Genomic DNA, 20,295 nt, shown 5'->3' on the forward strand with positions numbered 1-20,295 from the left:
TACTGGAGATAATTAGAGTAGACAGATGCATACGAGTACTTACATACATTAGTTGGGGAAATGATTTTGGCACGCCAAAAATTGATTTTGGCACACCTATTGTGAGAGCACAGTTTTTAAAATTCCTCTCATATAAAGGTGTGCCAAAATCATTTCCCCATTAGTTGTTGTACATGTTACGAGTATTTTTATCCCAATTTCCAATTTACTCGTAATTACCAATAAATTGTTAGCTCACTTGATACAACTCTTACCTCACAAGTCACAATCTAAAAAATTGGAGTTCAACTCCTACCAACTTACCAAGCAAGGGTACCCAGTTCTTTTTTTTTTTTTTTAAAAAAAAGGGTACCACGGTACTTGAGGGTAAGGATTGTAGGGATTCCTTTACCCTCTCCTTTACTGTCAAGTGCCTATCTTGTAAATACTATACCAGAAAATTGTGAGGGTATAGGTCTGGTCAGAATGCTTTTTTTCCATACATTAAAAAAAAATACTCAAAATTGATACTTCATCCGTCCTCTAATGTTTTTAGTCGCGTTTATCCATTTTCTATCTTACTTTATATATGTACTATCTTAGGATGATTTACAAAATTATACTTCGTAGCTTTTTTAAAAACTTATTTACGGTTTTGCGTTGGAATAAAACTTATTTGCGAATATACAGTCCACATAGGCTCGGTAATGTATTTAGGGTAATTTTTTCTTTGAGAAAAACCGCTACTTAAGGTCTAAAACCGAGGTAGCGATTTGCCTTTAGTACAATGTACACTCCAAGTAAAGATACGGAGTAGTATTATAAAGGGTAACAATTACATTTTATATATCAAAGTGTACTGGGAGCAATTACATTTTCAATTTCCAACAACTATTCACAACTAGTTATTAATTTACACTACACAATGTTATCGACTGTTAATTTTGAATGGCACATTAGCTGCATTGCAAGATACAAGCAGCCCCAAATGCTGCTGCTGAGATCAGGTCCAGAAGTGTAAGCATTATTTCCACAACATAATTTTGATTTATTGTGGCCTGCAAACTCCTAAAAATTTACAGTGAATTACATCCGACCAGTTCTACTCAACAATGTCATCATCATCTAACAAAAAAGTCGAGTCAAATTACAAACAACTAATGCAAAGATTTCGCAAGTCTAAGCGACAAGTCAATTTGATAGAAATAAAAACTTTATACATCTAATCCTCAAAATAAACTCTTATCATATCAGATGGTGAATCCAAGAAAATAAAAGATGAACATAAGGAGCCAACTAACAGCGCGATACTGTGAGGTAAATGCGCATTACACTGTTTAACATGCAAGAGAGAGGCTGACAACTAAATAATATATCTTCACTTCTACCTTCAAGAAGCAGCAGCCAACAAGCCATCTTCATCAGTTAAATCAAAACCTGGCAGGATCCAGTTTTGTTTCTTAGCATGCTCCATGTAATATTCTAATTTATCCTTGGCATTTGGAATGTCAAGCGCCAGGTCATCGAGCCCTTCCTTGACACGAGCAAACCCTTTAGTCATCTGGTTGATCGTGATCAGGCCCTCACCGAAACACTCCTGAAGAAGATCAAGCATCCGATCATTCTTCTTTTCCATGGCCATAATTAGTGCCTTCTTTACAACCTCATGGTTGAAAAAAGGCATCCCAAGATCCCTAATGCACTGACATGCTTCCCCTACAACACCTCCACTCTCATACTCTTCAAGCAGCTTCATTATCTTGTCCTTGGCATCCTCTACAGCCCACCCGGAGCCACCACCCCAACAGCGGAGGATCCTCTCACCCGCATGACGAGAGAAGACAAGCGATCTAGCCATATGTACAGTTTCGCTCCCACTACAGTTGGGCGGCAGCTTGCTTGCAATTTCATCGAGGTTCAGAGGGGCCAGAACATCATCAATTACTGCCCTAGCCAAGAAAAGAGCAAGCTCATTCGAGGCATCTAGGATATCAAGTGCCGTGTCTTCAGCAGATTCCAAGAGCATTACAAAGCCATTCACAATATCCTCTGAGGAGAAAATCTCTATATGTAGTGCAGACAGAAGAACAGATGCCATCTCTTTCTCCCTATTTTTCCGGTCCATGGCAAGGGTGATCAGCTTTTTCAAGAAAATTGAGTTTAGCTCCGGTGCCCCAAGATCTTCAAGACTATGAATGAGTTCAGGGATGTCATCAGAAAGGAAGTATTCATGAATTATAAACACAATCTCCTCCTTGTACTTTTTCACCTTTGCATCATCATGCTTGGGGAAATATCCATCATCAGTAGTGGATTTTGAAAATGAAGCATCGAGCCATCCTTCAGATATTGCCCTAGGTACAATGGACTGGAACAGCGATCTTGCGGATGGGATGTCCAGAGAAAGGTCATCAAGACTCTCCTCAACCCGATAGAACCCCTTTGTCATCTGACTGGAGCTTATTACGCCTTCTTCAGATGCTTCCTTCAATAACTTCATGATGAGAGGTTCAGATGATCGATTCTCCATACCAAGAACTAGAGCTTTCTTCACAACCTCATGGTGAAAAAAAGAAACTCCCAGTTCTCTAATGCACCTGCAGGCTTCCAATACATCTCCATTCTCCACATATTCCCTCAACAGCTCAGCAATCTTCTTTTTCACTTCCTCAACTGTAAGGTGAGTACTGCCACCCCATTTTCGCTCCACAAGTTCTGCATGGTGTGGGGCAGAAAGATAGCTCTTCTCAGCAATTTGAACAGCCTGAAGCCCCTTGGATGAGACTGGAAGATTTTTCTGCACTCTAGTGACAAATGCGGGAGGAAGGATGTCATCAACAACAGCACGGGCAACAAATAGTGCAAGTACGTTAACTGCATCAGGAATATCAACAGATAGGTCATCTGCCGACTCAAGCAGCAGGATGAAACCTTGACTGATCTGGGCTGGAGTGATGACATCTGCATAAAGAGCAGAAAGCAAAACAGAAGCCATCTCTTTCTCCTTGTCATGCCTATCCATAGCAATTGACACAAGCCTCTTTATGAAATAAGGATGGAATTCACTCGATCCTAGTTCTCTAAGATCAGATGCAGCCACATCCACCACACCAGTGTTGAAGTACTCCTCTATGATTGAAACCACAGCTTTCTTGTAATCATCCAAGGGGTCAGTAACAGTTGCTTCAACAAGCTTGTACGGCTCCTGAAGATTAAGAAGTATAATTTGGTTCATGCAAGAAAAAAGACATCAAGTATATGTGTACAATATATTAATTAAAGCAATGTATAACAAGCTGTCATCTACTAAGCTAACAATTAACAGGTAAATGGCAGAAGAAATACCTCCCCACTATCATAGTTAGGATCATTACGGTCTAGATGTGCTTCACATTCAGTATCAAGTAGCCTTCCCCAAGTTCCCTTGCCGCCGGCACCATCTAAATTCATAAATGCAAATCAGCACAGGACACTAACAAAGTAGGAAAGCGTGATCTTAGAAAGCATGCTATATTTGTAACCATTCCAGATTTACAGAAAGCGGTTGATAAAATCAACTGCATGAAAAATACGACAGACAAAGGAAAAGAAGACATCTGCAGGGGAAATTACAATAATACACCAAAAGAGCTTTAACAGAGAAACATACAAAGACAAATAGCTATAAAAACTACCATATTACGCACAACAGCTTGAGTTACTTAATACGGAGTATCATTTTGTACAGTAAAATTGATTGTCTGCCACCCTTCCTATTTGGATGATTGAACAGAATCCTAATACATACTCTATCCTTCTACGCATTTAATGGCAATTCCACAAAACTATAAATTCAGGTAGTTTAATAAATTGTAAGTGACAATTAGGTCTCCATGGAGTAGAAGGGTTTATGTAAGCAGTTCATGAGGATAAAGTATTACTATCGTTGCTATATCACTGACACCATCATGTTTTGTCAAGTAAGACAAAGACCTTTTTTTCTGGCCCCTATAAGTCCCAAGAACTTAAAAAGTGACAAGCAAAGGCGTTCACAATGGATTTGGTTTTTACACTTTTGGAGCAGAAAGACAGGAGGAAAGGAAAGGAAATAAAAATAGTAGATTTCACAGCTAAATCTTTGTATCGCTAAAAAAGATACTGCACATTAATAAGGGAAGGGATCCAATATATCACACCTCCTCCTCTTCCCCAATCTAGAATTGAATTACAGTATATATTTTCCCTTACTCTCCTTACTTCCCTACTCCAACGCCCTTCATGCAAACAAAAAATTACATAATTGCAGATCTGTATATAACAGAGTAACAGACCTAGAAACATTTGCAAATATATTACCCCTAGAATCAAACTTCCAAAAGTTATATAGTATTCCAGCTTTGTTCAGTATACATAGTATTAGTTCTTAATATTGCACATTCCAGTCTCATATCCCATAAATTGATACCTCCATCCCAGAAGTAACTGAACACTTATGAACACATCACAACATCACATAATCCCCAGCAGACATCCATATACTAGATATCTGTTATTCTGAAAGCCACAAATGGTAAGACCATCCGGAGAATAAAAAAGGGGAGAGTTATAATGAAAACTCCAGATTCTCAAAAGCAACAACTCTATTAACAAAGAGTGACACCAATTGTTAACACCTCATGCTCAAGTAATACAAGGAAACCAGAATATTGCAAGCAAAATTAAGTAACAGATGCATGTACTTCCTCTATTCTTTTCTCAGTCTACCACAGGGATTTCATGCTTGCCAAAGGCACATTTTACATCATTAACATTTTTAATTTTACCTAAGTAAATACTTCCTCCGTTTCTTTTTAGTCGACACTTTTTTTGTCAAGTTTGCCAATGTACAATCTCAATCATCAATATCTTTGATTACCGATATGCAAAAATTAAAAAAAAGTTGATACATCAAAAATATACATTGTGACGAAACTATCAAGATCCCACTTGACTAAATTTTTCTTCACATAAAAATCACAAAACATGGTCAAAGAGAGGTGTGTGAATAGTCTTAAAGTCAAAACGTGTCAACTAATAAAAAACAGAGGTAGTATAATAAGAAGATAATACTACATCTGTTTTTTTAAGTTGACACGTTTTGACTTTAGCACTCTCACACACTTCCCTTTGATCGTGTTTTGTGATTCACACGTAATGAAAAATATGTCATATGGGGTAAATTCATCACGGTATATATTTTCAAAATATCAACTTTTTTTATTTTTGGCTTAACGATAACTACTCATTAATAGTTGAATTTGTGCATTGCTAAATGTGACTAAAGAAACGAAACAAGTTTATTAGAAAAACACAGTGTCAAATCTAAAAAAATCTCTTTTCCTAAGGCATAAATCACAAAAGACGGCAAAAGTTTATGTGAATAGTGTAAAATTTGCAACGTTTCCATAAAAAAGTTCTATATTAAAAAATAAAAACGGAGGAAATGTGAACCTAAGTTTGGGATAAATACCCGAAATTGTAAAATTACTCAAAGTTGTCCCATAATCCTCATAACTCCATTAAATTGCGATCAAGCAAAAAAAAGGGAAAGGAATCAAATTAACACATAAAAGAGTGATCTTCATCTTCACTGTTTAAAGATATACTCTATCCTACAAAATAGTGTCTCAATTAACCTAAATATACAGCACATACAAAACTGACAGATTAATCACAATCCATAAAACCATAAGAAATCAATGGAAATTAAACTAACAGCATTGTGAATAAAATTTTACTCACCCTTCTTGACTCTGACAACCTTCCCCGAATGACGAGGTTTCACAGAAGGCGCCTTCCCACCACCACCACCACCACCTCCTCCTCCACCTTTCCCACGGTGATCAGAGAGGAATGTAGTCGATTTCGGCGAAGACAATAAACCCTTAGGCGATGATGATAACAACTTCGAAGGAGCCGGTACTGAATTCTCTGAAGCTATCTTCATCCTCTCCCTCTGCTCTTCTGTTAAGAATCCTTCATTTGACGCCATTTCTCCAATCCCTAAAAAAATCACACAAATCATCACACAATCCATACCAACCAAAATCAAATTCAACTCTCTCCAAAATTCCTAACTCTAACAACATAATGTCCAAATGAAAAAAAATGTCGGAAAATCACACAACAATTAATTCACACATTTTATCCAAAATCAATATAGATTTTTTATCAACATCAAAAAATTCAAAAACACATAAAATCCACATTTTTCTTCAACATTTACATACATATATAATTCCAGAAACACACATAATAACATCAAAAAAATGCAATTTAACATTTTAATCAATCAAAAAACATAATCAATAACAACAAAAATGAAGATGAAACCAAAACAAAATTAAAAAATTACCTGAAAATGATTACAACAGCATAAACCTCAAGCAAAACCAATCGAAATCCAACCCTCAAATTCCTCCGTTTCTGTACTTGGCCCGGATCTCGAGCCAAGACAGCCGAAAAAAAAAAGTAATATCAAATTAAAAAAATCACAAGATCTTCGGAATAAAATCGAAGAAAGAGAAATCGAATGAATCAGAAACCCTAGAAAATTGGGGGAAGAGAGAGAAAAACTGAGAAGAAATACAAGAGTAGTGAGGGTGGTATGTGTTATGTGTATGTGTCTGAGTGTTGTCGTTCTAATCGGTTTTAGAGAGAGAAATTCAAGAGAGAGAAAGTTTGAGAGAAATGGATGAGAATGAAAGAAAAATATGGGCCTATTTATAGGGAGGCTATGATATATTGTACACGTCAGCAGGTTATTTTTAGGGGAGTTTTAATTTTTTATTATTTTTTATTTGGGGTTGCCACGTGGTAATTTTTGATCTTGCTTTGTATTTGATGTCCTGTGGTTTTGTTCCACGTGTGTGTGGTCATTGAGTTTGGGTTGGATTGTTGTGAAAGTACTAAAATGCCCTTGGTTGAGAAGGTTGGGTTGGAGGGGAAGAGGGGGTAGTAAAGGTAATTTTGGTGGATAGGATTAGTTCTATCCAATTGAGTAAAGGTGGTGTGCTAGTTTAAGGGTTAAGAAAAATTATTGATCTCTTTGATTTATATTACCTAATTAAGAGAGGATATGATATGATATGATTCTTTTGGATAGGGCCTTTGGTAATATCCATGTAAAAATTGATTTAATGTGTAGAAAACTAGGCTGTAATTTGGATTTTGGATATATATGTTTGAACTAGTAATACGTTCATAATAATGTAATAATGTTGAATGTTGGTGTTTATGTTAATGCATGCTTTTAATTAATATTATTGTTTTAACGAAAAAAGTTATATTGTTTAATTTAGAAGAAATTAACTTAATGAAACTGAGTTAACAAGTACAAAGTAAAAAAAAAAAAAAAAAAAATTAACAAAGATAGAGACTCCTAAATGCATGTCGTAAATTTTTTGTCATACCTAAAACTAACTCATAATGTTCTCCAATAAATTTTAGATGTTGTCTTTCTTAGTTTTACATTATAGTGTCAAGAGGAGTGTGTTATGTCCAAAGTAGAGTTGAGGGGTCATATGATCTCATTTAACTCTTTAGAATGTTTGTTACAAACATTTTAAAGTTGATAAATAAAGACTGAAACTCATTGTTTTGAGCATAACTACAACGTTGCTATCATAGATTAACTATTGAGATTTGGCAATGAAACGATATTTGGTATCATCTTACATTTATACAATATTAACTTTTAGAAACAACATTGAAGCATATGACAGGAAGCTTTTGTCATGTCGACTAATTTAATCTGTGGCCTAGTGGTAATTTTCGAGATATAGCATTACCCTCACCAGATCAAATAAAGTTTGATTGAGAATGCCCTCACACCAAAATTGTCAAGAATTCTTCTTTAAACATGTTAATTAGATGAAGATTACTCTCGATTTCATTAATGTATTCGAGGATGGTTGAATTCAATTTACATGTACCTCTGTTTGTGCTACAATTGCGTTATTAGGTTTATGATTTATTTTGATTTATTTTTATTACCACCTTTCCACCTTGTTCACATAACTTAGGCAATATATTTATAATAATGTTCGTTTCATAGATTAGGTTATTTTGAATGGTATAACACTGTATATGTGCCCTAATTATAAATAGATTAGGAGATGATTGAGTTATTCCAACCCAAAATACCCTAGTTTATTACCTAGGTAAGTTATTATGTTTATTATCCCAGAAAATGAAACAAATGTTGGTACAAAGTATCATATAACATTAAGTACAGGGTGGCCTGGTGTTGTAAAAAAAATTCAGTACAAAACTACAAAATAGTGAAATACACTTCTAAACTTATGCATTGAGCTGAGGTATGTGACGACAACAATTCAAGTTCTCTTTTGAGTATAAGTGTAAACTATTCTAAGGTTGAAGTCTTTAGTATAGTACATAAAATTGAGATTAAATAACATCTGTACATGCGAGTTTATTACTTCCTAAACAAAACAAAAAAAAAGTTATCACCATTGAACTTGTTAATTTAATAATATTAATTTCCTTCTTTTAAAAATTTAATTTGGAGTAGTTGACATCACTAAATATCTTGCATATTAGAGATAAATATAAATTGAATGATTTTCCATCTTTAAGAGCCTCGGTATGTCAATTTTCCATATTTGTGTATTTTCTAAATTTGTTAAATCTGCATTAGGTTTATGAATTACTTCGTATATTTGTAGGCACCTCATGTAGACACATGCAACTTCTATGTTTCATTGTTCGTGAAATAGACTAAATTACTATGATTACATAATAGAATAACAATAATAATTACGGAGTTTTATATTACATGATAGCATGATGTGTTAATAAACTAATAATTATGATGATTGTGTTAATGTGTTATTACAATAAAACTAAAATAAAACCTACAAAGTAATAAATATGATGCCTTAATGTTCTTTTTATCCTATTAAAAGTACATGATATCTTATTTCGTGTTATTTTAGGAATAAAGTTAAGATAGTTTAATCCAATTTCTTATAAAATTATTTCAAGGGAGCACAATGTCCACCATGCTCTTGAAAACATGACAAATCATGTGAGAAAATAGAGTATGACAAATCATGTGAGAAAATTGTGAAAATTTTACAGAGTATGATAAAAATCATGGGAGAAAATGAAATTAGTTACATTTTAGTTTCGTAACAAGAAAAAATGAAAAGCATGTTATTTTTACGTGACAATTACTTTTGCAAAATTCTTGTTGGAGTATTGTTTACCTTAAGCTTAAACCTTATTCCTTACTGACAAATTGCTCAAACTTTTATTTATTTATTTATTTTTACGGCAATTTCTGCCATTTAAGAAATACGATATGAAGTTTAATTCATCCTTAAATGATCAAATTTTGAGCGAAAATATAAACATAAGTGTAACTTCAGATTGTACAACAGCGGAATTTTACTAGAAAAAATGGTACTGTAAATACAACATAGATTGATTTTACAGATTCTGTCTGAACACATAAATTATGGCAGTCGCCAAAACCAAATACTCGTAACAGAAATAACAGCATCAGACATCAGCATGAGTAATAAAGCAGTCCATATATTCAGGGGGAAGATAGCAAACTACATGTGACATGACATTCAAGGCATGTGAATGAAATCATGAAACAACCAGCAAAAAACAGTCGGCGATGAGAAGTTCCTGGTTTCAATCGTTCAAAACAGTTGTTTATACCTTTCCATTTGATTCTATACACTACAACAGAAACACATATAAAATATACATGAAAAGAGAAGAGGGCCGAGTTGATCAAGGACATTGTACTCGACTTTGTGCAGATTGTTAGCTATCTAGCCTTTCAGTTTCAGGCATGCAAGACACCAGGTAAAGCTAACAGAGCCAAGAAAAGCACTTTAGTATCCCCAAGGTCTGGGTATTACCGAATTTCCAGTTGACTTGTAAGAAGTTTTAGCACAAGCTTGACTGTAACTCATCGTCCAACATGATCAGGATTGTGAAATCTCACATTTTTCTTCTTGTTCTTCCAGAATTCATCTTTCTGAACTCTCCTTTTATCTTTCACCATACCCATTTTGCTATTAACTATACCAAGTATGGCACTCTTGTCCTTCTTGTTCTTTACAGCCGCTTTTACATTCAAAATTGATCTTAGCTTCTGGTACGATTCAGTATCTGGGATTTGCCCACTTTTAACCATCTGTTTGTGGTAATAAAAAGCCCTTTTGAAATCACGAACACGAACAAAAGCATAGATCATAGTGGCGTATGTAACAGAATCAGGTTTCAAGTTTAGAGCAATCATCTCCTTCAATAACTGCGGTAACTTTAAATCTTGTCCTCCTCGTGCATATGCATTTATTAGCATATTATATGTTATCACTGTTGGTTGGAAACCGATCTTTCCAAATTCACAGATAACATCCCTCGCTTCCACATAATGACCCTGCTTTGCAAATCCATCAAGAAGAATGTTGAAGGTTACCCGAGTCCCTTCAATTTTCTCCTGAATCATGGATTTCCATATTTCCTTTAATGTTTGTACATCCCCAGCTCGCCTGAATGCATCAAGAAGAGCAGTATATGTTTCTATAGAGGGTTTAATTCCTTCCCTCCGCATGTTCTCAAATGCTTTATATGCTTTTTCATGCCAACCGCTAATCGAATATGCATGAATCAGGGCAGTATAGGAATGAGAAGTTGGCTTTATACCAGCTTTTTTCATCCTCAAGAATGCATCTGCAGCCATATCACTCATCTTCTTCTGTCTCCCATATGCACTTATCAGATTTGTGTATGACTTGACATTTGGTTCTAGGCCAGTGTTTTGCATTTCCTCAAGAATATTCTCCACAATCTCTGGTTGCATCCTTTTGCTGTAAGCATCCATAAAAATATTGTAGGTGGCAGTTGAAGGCGAAAGGCCTTTGGTCTTCATCTCAACAAAGAGAGCTTCAGCTTCTTCAAGCTGGTTGGATTTACAATAAGCATCTACAAGGGTGTTATATACTATGGTATTCGAGGAAATCCCTTTCTTCTCCATCTCTCCCTGAATGATCAAGGCTTGTTTCTGCAATCCCTCATCACAAAATGATTTGATCAGAGCTCCTACAACCTCCAAACTCCATTTGATTCCTTTTCTATTCATTCTTTCGAAAAAATCCCATGCATCTTTGGCTTTTCTGCCTTGCTTTCTTATGACAGTAATCATAGTAGAACCTGTCACACGATCTGGGAGGATATTATTCATCTCCATTTCCTCATAAACCTTCCAAACATCTTGATACCTACAATAAACATCTCTGTGTTATAAATCCAAAAAATAATAATATTTTGAACACAGTTCTCAAATTCTCTACAGGAAACAAGATTTGCGCAAGTCGTATGCATCAACAAGAGACTGCATGGATGACACTTCTATAATCCAACAACAGTGCACCTATACACCTAAGACCTAACCCATCTCACCATAATATAAAATTGTTTCCATTATTGACTAAATCCTCTTTCCAAACCCTCCCCTCAAGCCCTAAGTATACAATGAGAAGCAGCGCCGGTAAGCATCTTCAATTCTCATTTAGGTGCATCTACATGACGCTTGACATGCCATATTACTATGTTTAATGACTTTCCTACACACTAAGCTTGCCGATGTTAAAGCTATCAGAAGTCAGAATAGACACACACACACACACAAAAAAAAAAGAAAAAAGAAAGGAGTACCTAGAGTCCAAGACACTGACAATATCCTGGAACATAATTTCCTTCCAATCCCCTTCTTCCAAGTTCTAAATACTGCCTACCAACTAAATTGAAAGTACAAGAGAGAAGATAGTCACAATTGTGCAATATGGAAACATAAAAATTAGAGGAATTATGATAACAGTGCAAAAGAATTACGAGTAATATTTTGTAGAAAATTATTGGAATACAGGATAGTTTTATATGGACATTTTAACGCTTCATTTGGGACCAAATCAATTTCATGGAATTTTGCACTAAATAGCCAACCAGGATACTTCATACTTGGACAAGTACCCGTGTCCAACACAAAAACGGAGTCTGAATAACACAGTCATGGCCTTATTGTTTGAAAAGGTATTTTTCAATCAAAAATTAAGGCTTGGGCAAAACCAACTAGCAAATTAGTCAGCATTGAATGTATGGCAAATCCAATTTAGCCAAATACAAAGGGAAAAATTTATACTGTTAAATCACTACCCTAGCTTTGGGTTTGATAAGTGCATTAACTTTCCACCTAAACAAGTAAAGATTATAATCATTCTATCATTTGTCTAAGCAGAACTAAAATGCAGCATAAAACAAGATAAAGTGTCAAGCTCTCTGATTGACTGATTCATCTATATTTCCAAAAATTATCATAAAAGTATGTAAAGATATACCTTCCACTGGTTAATAGCCCAGACATTGCAGCATTATAAACATGAACATCCCTAAAATCGCTCGAATCAGGCAAATTCCTCCACAAGATCATCAGCTTACCACCCATCCTAGCCCTCCCCAATGCAGGAAACAACACAGAACAAGCTCTAGGAGTAACCATAGAGGGTTCCTGCAACCCCATCCACTCATAAAAATACAAGCAACTCATCATCATACCTTCCTGAATCATAAACTCCAACACTTGCACACAATCAGTGTCTCCTACTCTTCCCTCATACCCACTTAATAGCTCTCCCAACGTCAAATTCTCCGGTAAATTCCTCGCAATTCCCAATATTTCCCCTACAATACCCTCAATCTCAGGCCTCTCATCATCACCCAACTCATTCCTCTCCTCTATTCTTTCCCCTGTGAGCTCGAATCCAATTTCGGGTTCGGTTTCGGTGTCCTCATTGTCATCAGCCAAATGCCAAGCAGTTCGACGTTTTTTCTGGAGGGTTAACCTGGATTCCCGAGGTGGGTCTTGAGTTGAATTGCGGGATTTGAAAAATCTATAAATTGGGTCATCTGGGTATTTCTCATTTTGCTCTTCTTCTTCAACCTCTTCTTCTTCTTCTTCTTCTTCTTCTTCTTCTTCTTCTTCTTCTAGGTAAGGAAGAAAAATGGGGGGTGTAGAAACAGAGGAAGAAGGTGGGTTAGAAGAAGAAGGAGGTCTTGAGGAGACAGAAAAAAGTTTGAATTTTTTAGTCCCGCCATTAAAGATGAAGGAGTTAGGAGAGAAAAGTGAACTGTGATTGAAATTTAGGAATGTGAAAGAAGGAAGATTATGGCTCATTAGAGCCATTATTGTCAGTTCACTGGAAATTTCACACCTTTTTTTGCACAGAGGATTGAACTTTGAAGAACCCCAGTAAGATTGAGAGATCAGTTTTTCTTACAAATCACAGTTTGCCACTAGTATCATACTATAGAAGCTGAATTTCAGTTGGGCATTTTGTCGAACACTTGGTAGGCAAGCACAAAACACCGAGAAAAAATTTACACCCACGATATCAAAAGAGTCAATTATTGAAAGCTGTGCTAAAAATCTGTTTAAATTGCAATAAAAAGATCCTCACCATTGAAGCTTCAGAGTTCTGAAGCTCTTTGCTTTTCTCTCTCAAAAATCAAAATGCTCTCTTTCTTTATGACGCAGCGCAGGATTTACGTTTTTAAAAGGGGATTTCCAACAAGAATAAGGATTTTTTATTTTTAAAACAGAAAAAACGATTGATAGACTATGTTACTAGGAATCGGGTACCCATGTCCGACACAGGTATAGGTTTAAGTGTCCGACTCGGCTATTTTGTGACCAAATTATGTAATTTTGAATAAAAATGAAGGGTCCAAATGTCATACCCAGGTCCGAGTGTCAAAGATCCAACAAGGGTACTTGAGGTAAAATAAAGAGTCCAAGTATTAGTAAAAGTATAAAATGAATGATTATACCTTTAAGACTTTAACACAATCACATTGAAATGGAGGAATTCTTGTCAAAAAAATAAAAATAAAAATAAAAAATGGAAGAATCATATTTAATTCCTTTGGATATTTAAATATCCAATTGGATGATTCTAATTATATTTGACACAATAAGTGAACCAATGTAAAGTGCCATAGGTTGAAGACTTGAAGGGAACCGTAGAAGTATAATACTAGTAGCAGATTAGTAGATGGACAGATGGGCTGACATTTGGCGACGAAAAAGATATCCAATTCCGCCTTAAGCGCCCGGTCCATCCGGCTAATTGGGCTTTATCTTTATGGTATTTTTATATTGTCATTTGTCAATCATCCTGTCAATTTACTAAGCTATGAACTTATGACTTATTTATAAGTTATAACTTTTCTAGGTAGAAAGGCAAAGCATATTATAGGATCGGAATTTTGTACATTAATTAGTTTAATACTACCTCCGGTATAGGTTATGTGCAATGATTTGACATAAAATAGAGAGGGAAAATGTCTAATCGTTGCACATAACCTGTAACGGATGTAGTATAAAAATATACATTTGCTTGGTTCAAGTAAGTTGGACGTTTTTAAGGATTATACCTTGTTATTTATAATCGTGAGTATGTAAAGTTGTAAAGCGCATTATCAGATTAGCTAAAAGTGGACATTAATACTTCCTTTGTTTTTCTAGTTGACACCTTTCTATTATCACGCTTGCCAACACATGTTTTTAACCATTAATAACTTCAATTATCAACATTGCAAAATTATAAAAAGTGGATTTTAATAAAAATATACATATAAGCGATTTAAACAAGATTTTACATAATTATATTTTATCGTATCTGTAAATCATAAAAGCGAGTCAAACTGTGTCAACTAAAAAAACAAAGAAAAGATTCAAGTTGTCATTGTTAAGGATTATACTCCTTATTTATATACCATTCCTAGAGAAAAAGCCTAAATTTCTAACTTGTTCAAAATTCAAAATTTATGGTCAACACCTTCACTACTTTGTTACTCCGTAGCAATGTGTGGCTAGGAGATATGCCCCACAAGTCCCCAACTTACCAAGCAACCAAAAATTCCCATTCTTTTTGCTCTCTCTCAGCCAATGTAATAAATACAGTACTCAATTAATTTGGGACATTTCTAGCATAAATTAAAGGTTCCCAATAAAAGATTGCAATTTTGCAATCAATTTTTCCATGTACTCCTCTCTCAAAAACCCCAATACTCTGCTTCTCACAGAACCCATCTAATTCCCACCTAAAACTTCACAATTTCATGAAAAAATCAAATCATAAACCCAAATTATCATTCAATAATTACATGCAATTGCTTCAGATGTTGTAGTTGGATCATCAGCTTCAGGGGAAGAAAATGAAGTGTTTGTGGGTCCCAGCAGTCAAGCAGAAGTCAGAGGAGAGAGATAGGTCGCAGATTATGATTGGATAGAAGAATGGTACCCACTTCACTTAACTAAGAACATTCCAGAAGATGCTCCTTTGGGTCTTACTGTTTTTATACAGCTTGTTCTGTTACGTGATGCTTCTGGTGACCTCACTCTCAGGTGCTAAGAAGATCGTTGCCCCCCCCAGGTAATTAACTGTCCACTCAATTTTAGATAATTATTAATTACTAATCAAGTGTGAGTGATGCAGACGTAATTTGATCTCGGGTGTTGAGTTAGATGTCATGACTTTAATTAACTAACCTTGTTAAAATAAGACGTGATTTGATCTCGGGTGTTGAGTTAGATGTCATGACTTTAATTAACTAACCTTGTTAAAATAAGACGTGATTTGATCTCGGGTGTCATGACTTCCACCCCGTATGTTCACTACTTTAAGTCTTTAATTAAGGGGTAAGCTGATATTTTATTTAGGTTTTATTCTTGTTTGATTGAAATGTAGGTATATAAAGTTGGACTGTGGAATTGTAATTGAAAGATTTGATCTTTATGGTTCAGATGTTGTTATAATTATGTAGTTATGTACTCAATCCGTCTCATAATACAATTGCTCTTTGGGTTTTTACGTGGGGATTAAGAAAGTTGTAAATTCCTTAAAATTAAAGATTAGAAGTTTATATGTGCATGTGGTTTAGAGAGAGGTAGAGAGAAAGAAAAATAAATAATTGAAAGATAGAGAGATAAAGTGTTGAAAATTGATGTTGTTAAAAGAAAGAAGAAAAGGTAAAAAAGATGGCAATTTATCAAAAAGAGAGTAAATAATGTAAAAAAAAAGTACAATCTTTGAATAAAAAGAGACATTGTATTTTGATTTACCCAAAAGGGAAAAGAGGCATTATGAGACGGAGGGAGTGTCACTGAAGTCTTGAATTGTACTGATTGATTATATTTGGATGACCTTTGAATGTTGGGACTTGGGAGTATGGTTTACTGGTTAGAGAGACTTGAACATTGTTTTACAGGGCTTTAGCTTAGTTGAGACTTGAGATGAGAAATTTGCATACTTTGGAAGTGTTTGGGTTTAAATTAAATCGAGCTAAAATGTAAAACTATTTCAATTTTTTTTATTTAAATATACAAACTAGTTTTAAATATAGTTCATCCCCTTCATGTATAAAACATTATGCATCATGTAGCCTTTTAGTTATGCAAGCATATCCATTTATACCATTTGTGGCATTCACTATACTTTAGCTCGTTTATTTAGCTTTCGCGAGCACTTTCATTGCATTCAATTACTAGCATTTTGTCTACTAATATTGTAAATGAAGCCTTGGAAGTTGGAACATAATTGTGATGAAAAGATTAAAGAATGTGCTTGCTAGTTTGTGAATCATACAATTAACAATAACGAACACAAACAGCAAGTAATAACGAGACAAGGAAAATTTACTGTGGGAAACTCGAGAACTGGGAGAAATCCCACTAATCCATTAAGGAGTAATACTTTGATGAAAAACAATGTAAATTACAAGCTTTCAATTCAACATGAAATCTCCCACCCCAAACTCATCCTCTCAAACCCTCAAACTCCAAAGCTATGCACCCCCTTGCCTTCTTGAACCATTCTCCACACTTCTCAAACTCAAGAAATTGCTCAATCATAGACGCAACTCTTTGATTCTACTTTGTTAATACAGAGAATTAAGTTCATTTAAATGTTGTGTGGGAAAGAATTTGTGTTACAAGAATGATGATTGAATAATGATAGAGAAATTCGGAAACAGTTTTTTCTATAGACATCTAAATTAGATAGAAAGCTGGCTTCTAATGTGATGTTTGCTTTAGGCTAGCCAAACTTTCAGAATGGCAATTAGTTGATGGGAGGTTGGAATGCTTATACCATGGTTGGCAATTTGAAGGCAAAGGCAAATGTGTGAAGATTTCTCTGGTCAATGCTTACCCGACCTTGTCTTTAATATTCGTTCACCTAGAATTCCAATCTTAGTATTCAAATCTTGCTGAAAAATGTATGTTTCTAATAACTTTCTTTCACAAATATTCTCTATCAGCTTCCAGCAGGAGCCAAAACTCCTAAACAAGTATGTGTAAGTACTTATGAAGTGAGAGATTGCCAAGGAGTTTTGTGGGTGTGGATGTCCCAATGAACCCCGCCAAATGCCAAGAAAATCCCTTGGTTTGAAAACTTGCTAGGCCAGGGTTTCAAGATGTCTCGACGACACATGAGCTTCCATATGACCACTCTATTCTCCTCAAGAATCTAATGGACCCAGCCCACATCCCGATCTCCCATGATCGGACTGATTGGACTGCGAAGCGTGAAAATGCTAAACCTTTGCCTTTTGAGGTTACTGAGAGAACAGAACGAGGATTTGCTGGCTGGTGGGGAAAAGAAAGCGAGAACTCTTTGCTCAATTTTCTGAGATTTGAGGCAACTTGTGTGCTCTCAAATAGCTGAGAGTTAGTTGATGAGAAGGGAGAAACACTACTTCACTGAATCACTGGGCTCTTCCTTAGCAGGCCACCAGGACAGGGTAAATCTATGCTCATTATGACTTGCTAAAAATTTTCCCACATGGTATTTCCACCAAAACTCTAGCAAGGTATTTGAGCAAGACATGAGCTTCCTTTCGTCTCAAACTGAGGTTTTGATTACAGAGAAAGTCCCCACAAAGAAATTCTACTTGAATCTGAAGTTGTCTGACACTTGGGTTGCAGAATACAGGATGTGGATGGAGGATGGATAGAGTTGGACATGGTATGCCTTACCATTGTTGGGAACAGTTCTATTTTACCCCTTAGGCTCCAGCAGTTGTTGAGCACGCCCCAACAGGCCTAGTTGCTGGGCTCTCAGCTCAGTCTCCTGCTAAAGGTGGGCTTGGGACAATGTATTCTCCGAATCGGGGTAACAGGTATTTCTGACATGTGAACCATCGCAAGGAGTGTAGTGATGTAAAAACATTTGAAGCATGAAAAAATGCCCTCTCTATCATTTCTTTTGTCCACTGGATTCGCCACACTTGTTTCAGGAAGGCAGTGGAAAGTTCTTTGGTTAGTTACCACCTCGCAGTTTTTGGCTGGAGTTTATGCTTGCTCTGTTGCAATAACACTGAATACATCAAATTTTTTAAGGGCTTGTCGAAGACTGTAAAATTTTCCCAAGCTATCTGAGAATAAGTTCAGGATTGAAAATTAAGAGATGCTCACTTCAACAAGAGTCTGAAGTAAATCTCAGGACTGGGCTACTACAGATTTACATAGAGAAAAAAAAAAGATAGGTAGTGAAGTATTCTATATGCAATTTTTCTGTTTGTTTTGAAACTGAGATACATATCTTTTGGCTGATTTTAAGTGGAAAGACTGATGCCTACTGTGTGTACAGATGAAGTGATGCAAACAGCTAGATTGTATTGTTATTAGAATTTGTGTGTTGATGTGATTGTGTATATCTGGGTGAATTCATAGTCTGTCACTTCTATTTCTAAGTTTTTCCTCAAAATTTATGTCTAGAGTGATGGGGAAACAGTGAGATTGTATTTGTTATCAATGTAATCCCTGGATGTCAGTTATATGATGAACGGTTTTTTAATTCAATTGCCTATTTCTTTTTTTGCTTCTAGGATTATCTATGTAAGGATGCATATATAATATAAATCAGTATAGCTATATATCTACAATAGTGCATACAATTTATGGAACATGCATATTATTTGAAGCAAGCTAATTACATAAATGCTAAAGCAGTGTTTCTACAGAACACTAGTTTTGTAAACAAAAGCAAACAACTGAATTACAACTTAATTCACAGCAATTAAAAACTACTGGCTAGAATCAACATCAGATGGATTAAATTTGAATTAGTTCATTGTTTCAGTGATAAACTTCATGACCCCAAAATTTGGAACTTCGAACATCGTGACGATCATATTCCTCATATCTGCTGGAAATCGTAGCAAAACATGTGGCGCGATCTTGGAAGCCTTTTTCCACATGTTCAAGTGAAACAAAACCAATTGGGCCTTATGATCATGTCCTAATGGAACCTGTAACATCATAATATGTATTTAGATCATGTCACATAAAGTAAACTTTAATCAGTAAATTATAACCTAAATTTTACCTCAACTTCCCAGGTAATTTCACCTATTTTAATCCTCATAATCTGTTCTGTGATGTTCACGGACACTGATCATAGAAATCAAACAGAAAATCTATTTATAATGTGGCTCACTACATATATGTTTTGAAGTAAAGTAGCTTAAACAAACCTGGATGATTTCTTAGAATTTCTAATTTCTTAACTATTTCCCTCAATAATTCAATTGCAATCAAAACCTCACGATTATATGCAATGTCAGGTATTTGCTGTACTTCTGCCAGAATAGGCTTATGCTCGTAAAATCCAAAGTCGAGCTCTTTCATTGAATGACTTCCTGAGAAAATTTTTAAGCAGATAATAAGAATCTCTATTTTAACAATATTTTCATATATTCCAAGACCAGATTTAATTAATTTATTGAAAAAACAAAATTCCATAAAACCCAAGAAAACAAAGCTATAGTAATTGAAAGTCATATAAAAAAGCGTTGCATCAATAAAGATATACAATTCTTATTATACAAAATAATTAATGATAATTAAAAATCGTACAATAGTGTATGAATAACTTCATTTATTATACGGAATACGAAGTTCGATAATACAAAAATTATACAATAGTGTATAATGTAAATGTGTAATCATGTAATTATTATTGGTCGTCTTCGTCTTCGTCTCCTTGAGGTTCAAGTTCATCGGCCAATTGAGTTGATTGAGAAGTATGAGAACTAAAAGAAGTCGACGTTCCTTCATCGTCGTCGTCGTTTTGTGCATAAGTACGATCTTGAGAACGAGTTTCGGCATCCAACCAATCCTTGAAGCAAACACACATTTCAAGTGTTTCGGGTTTTAGTCTTGTTCTTCTATCGTCTAAAACTCGTCCCGACGCA

At 35.2% G+C, this 20,295-nt stretch overlaps 2 protein-coding genes and 1 pseudogene across 2 annotated transcripts; 1 reads left to right on the top strand and 2 right to left on the bottom strand.

Annotated features, from left to right (window-relative positions):
- Positions 1-1,006: 1,006 nt before the first annotated feature.
- Positions 1,007-6,845, bottom strand: LOC110726833. The gene is made up of 4 exons (XM_021906357.1): positions 6,353-6,845; positions 5,740-6,000; positions 3,325-3,419; positions 1,007-3,184 (listed from the first exon to the last, which is right to left on the bottom strand). Exons 2-4 carry the CDS (start codon positions 5,987-5,989, stop codon positions 1,370-1,372), a joined length of 2,160 nt encoding a protein of 719 aa, XP_021762049.1. The 5' UTR covers positions 5,990-6,000; positions 6,353-6,845; the 3' UTR covers positions 1,007-1,369.
- A 2,692-nt stretch (positions 6,846-9,537) lies between these two features.
- LOC110726834 (pentatricopeptide repeat-containing protein At5g50280, chloroplastic-like) lies at positions 9,538-13,619 on the bottom strand. The gene is made up of 2 exons (XM_021906359.1): positions 12,378-13,619; positions 9,538-11,261 (listed from the first exon to the last, which is right to left on the bottom strand). The coding sequence occupies exons 1-2, from the start codon at positions 13,220-13,222 to the stop codon at positions 9,947-9,949; spliced, it is 2,160 nt and encodes a 719-aa protein (XP_021762051.1). The 5' UTR covers positions 13,223-13,619; the 3' UTR covers positions 9,538-9,946.
- Positions 13,620-14,733: 1,114 nt separating this feature from the next.
- On the top strand, positions 14,734-18,896 carry LOC110726835 (annotated as a pseudogene).
- Positions 18,897-20,295: the final 1,399 nt, after the last annotated feature.

Source organism: Chenopodium quinoa, unplaced genomic scaffold (assembly GCF_001683475.1).
Source record: "Chenopodium quinoa cultivar QQ74 unplaced genomic scaffold, ASM168347v1, whole genome shotgun sequence".
Classification (NCBI taxonomy): Eukaryota; Viridiplantae; Streptophyta; class Magnoliopsida; order Caryophyllales; family Amaranthaceae; genus Chenopodium; species Chenopodium quinoa.

Excerpts from the sequence above, each read along its gene's own strand:
- LOC110726834 (XM_021906359.1), bottom strand. The coding sequence starts at position 13,222 with ATGGCTCTAATGAGCCATAATCTTCCTTCTTTCACATTCCTAAATTTC. Across the intron at positions 11,262-12,377 it reads GGGCTATTAACCAGTGGAAG|GTATCAAGATGTTTGGAAGG; the intron begins GTATATCTTTAC and ends TGTTTATTGTAG.
- LOC110726833 (XM_021906357.1), bottom strand. The coding sequence starts at position 5,989 with ATGGCGTCAAATGAAGGATTCTTAACAGAAGAGCAGAGGGAGAGGATG. Across the intron at positions 3,420-5,739 it reads GGTTGTCAGAGTCAAGAAGG|ATGGTGCCGGCGGCAAGGGA; the intron begins GTGAGTAAAATT and ends TTATGAATTTAG. Across the intron at positions 3,185-3,324 it reads CTAACTATGATAGTGGGGAG|GAGCCGTACAAGCTTGTTGA; the intron begins GTATTTCTTCTG and ends CTTAATCTTCAG.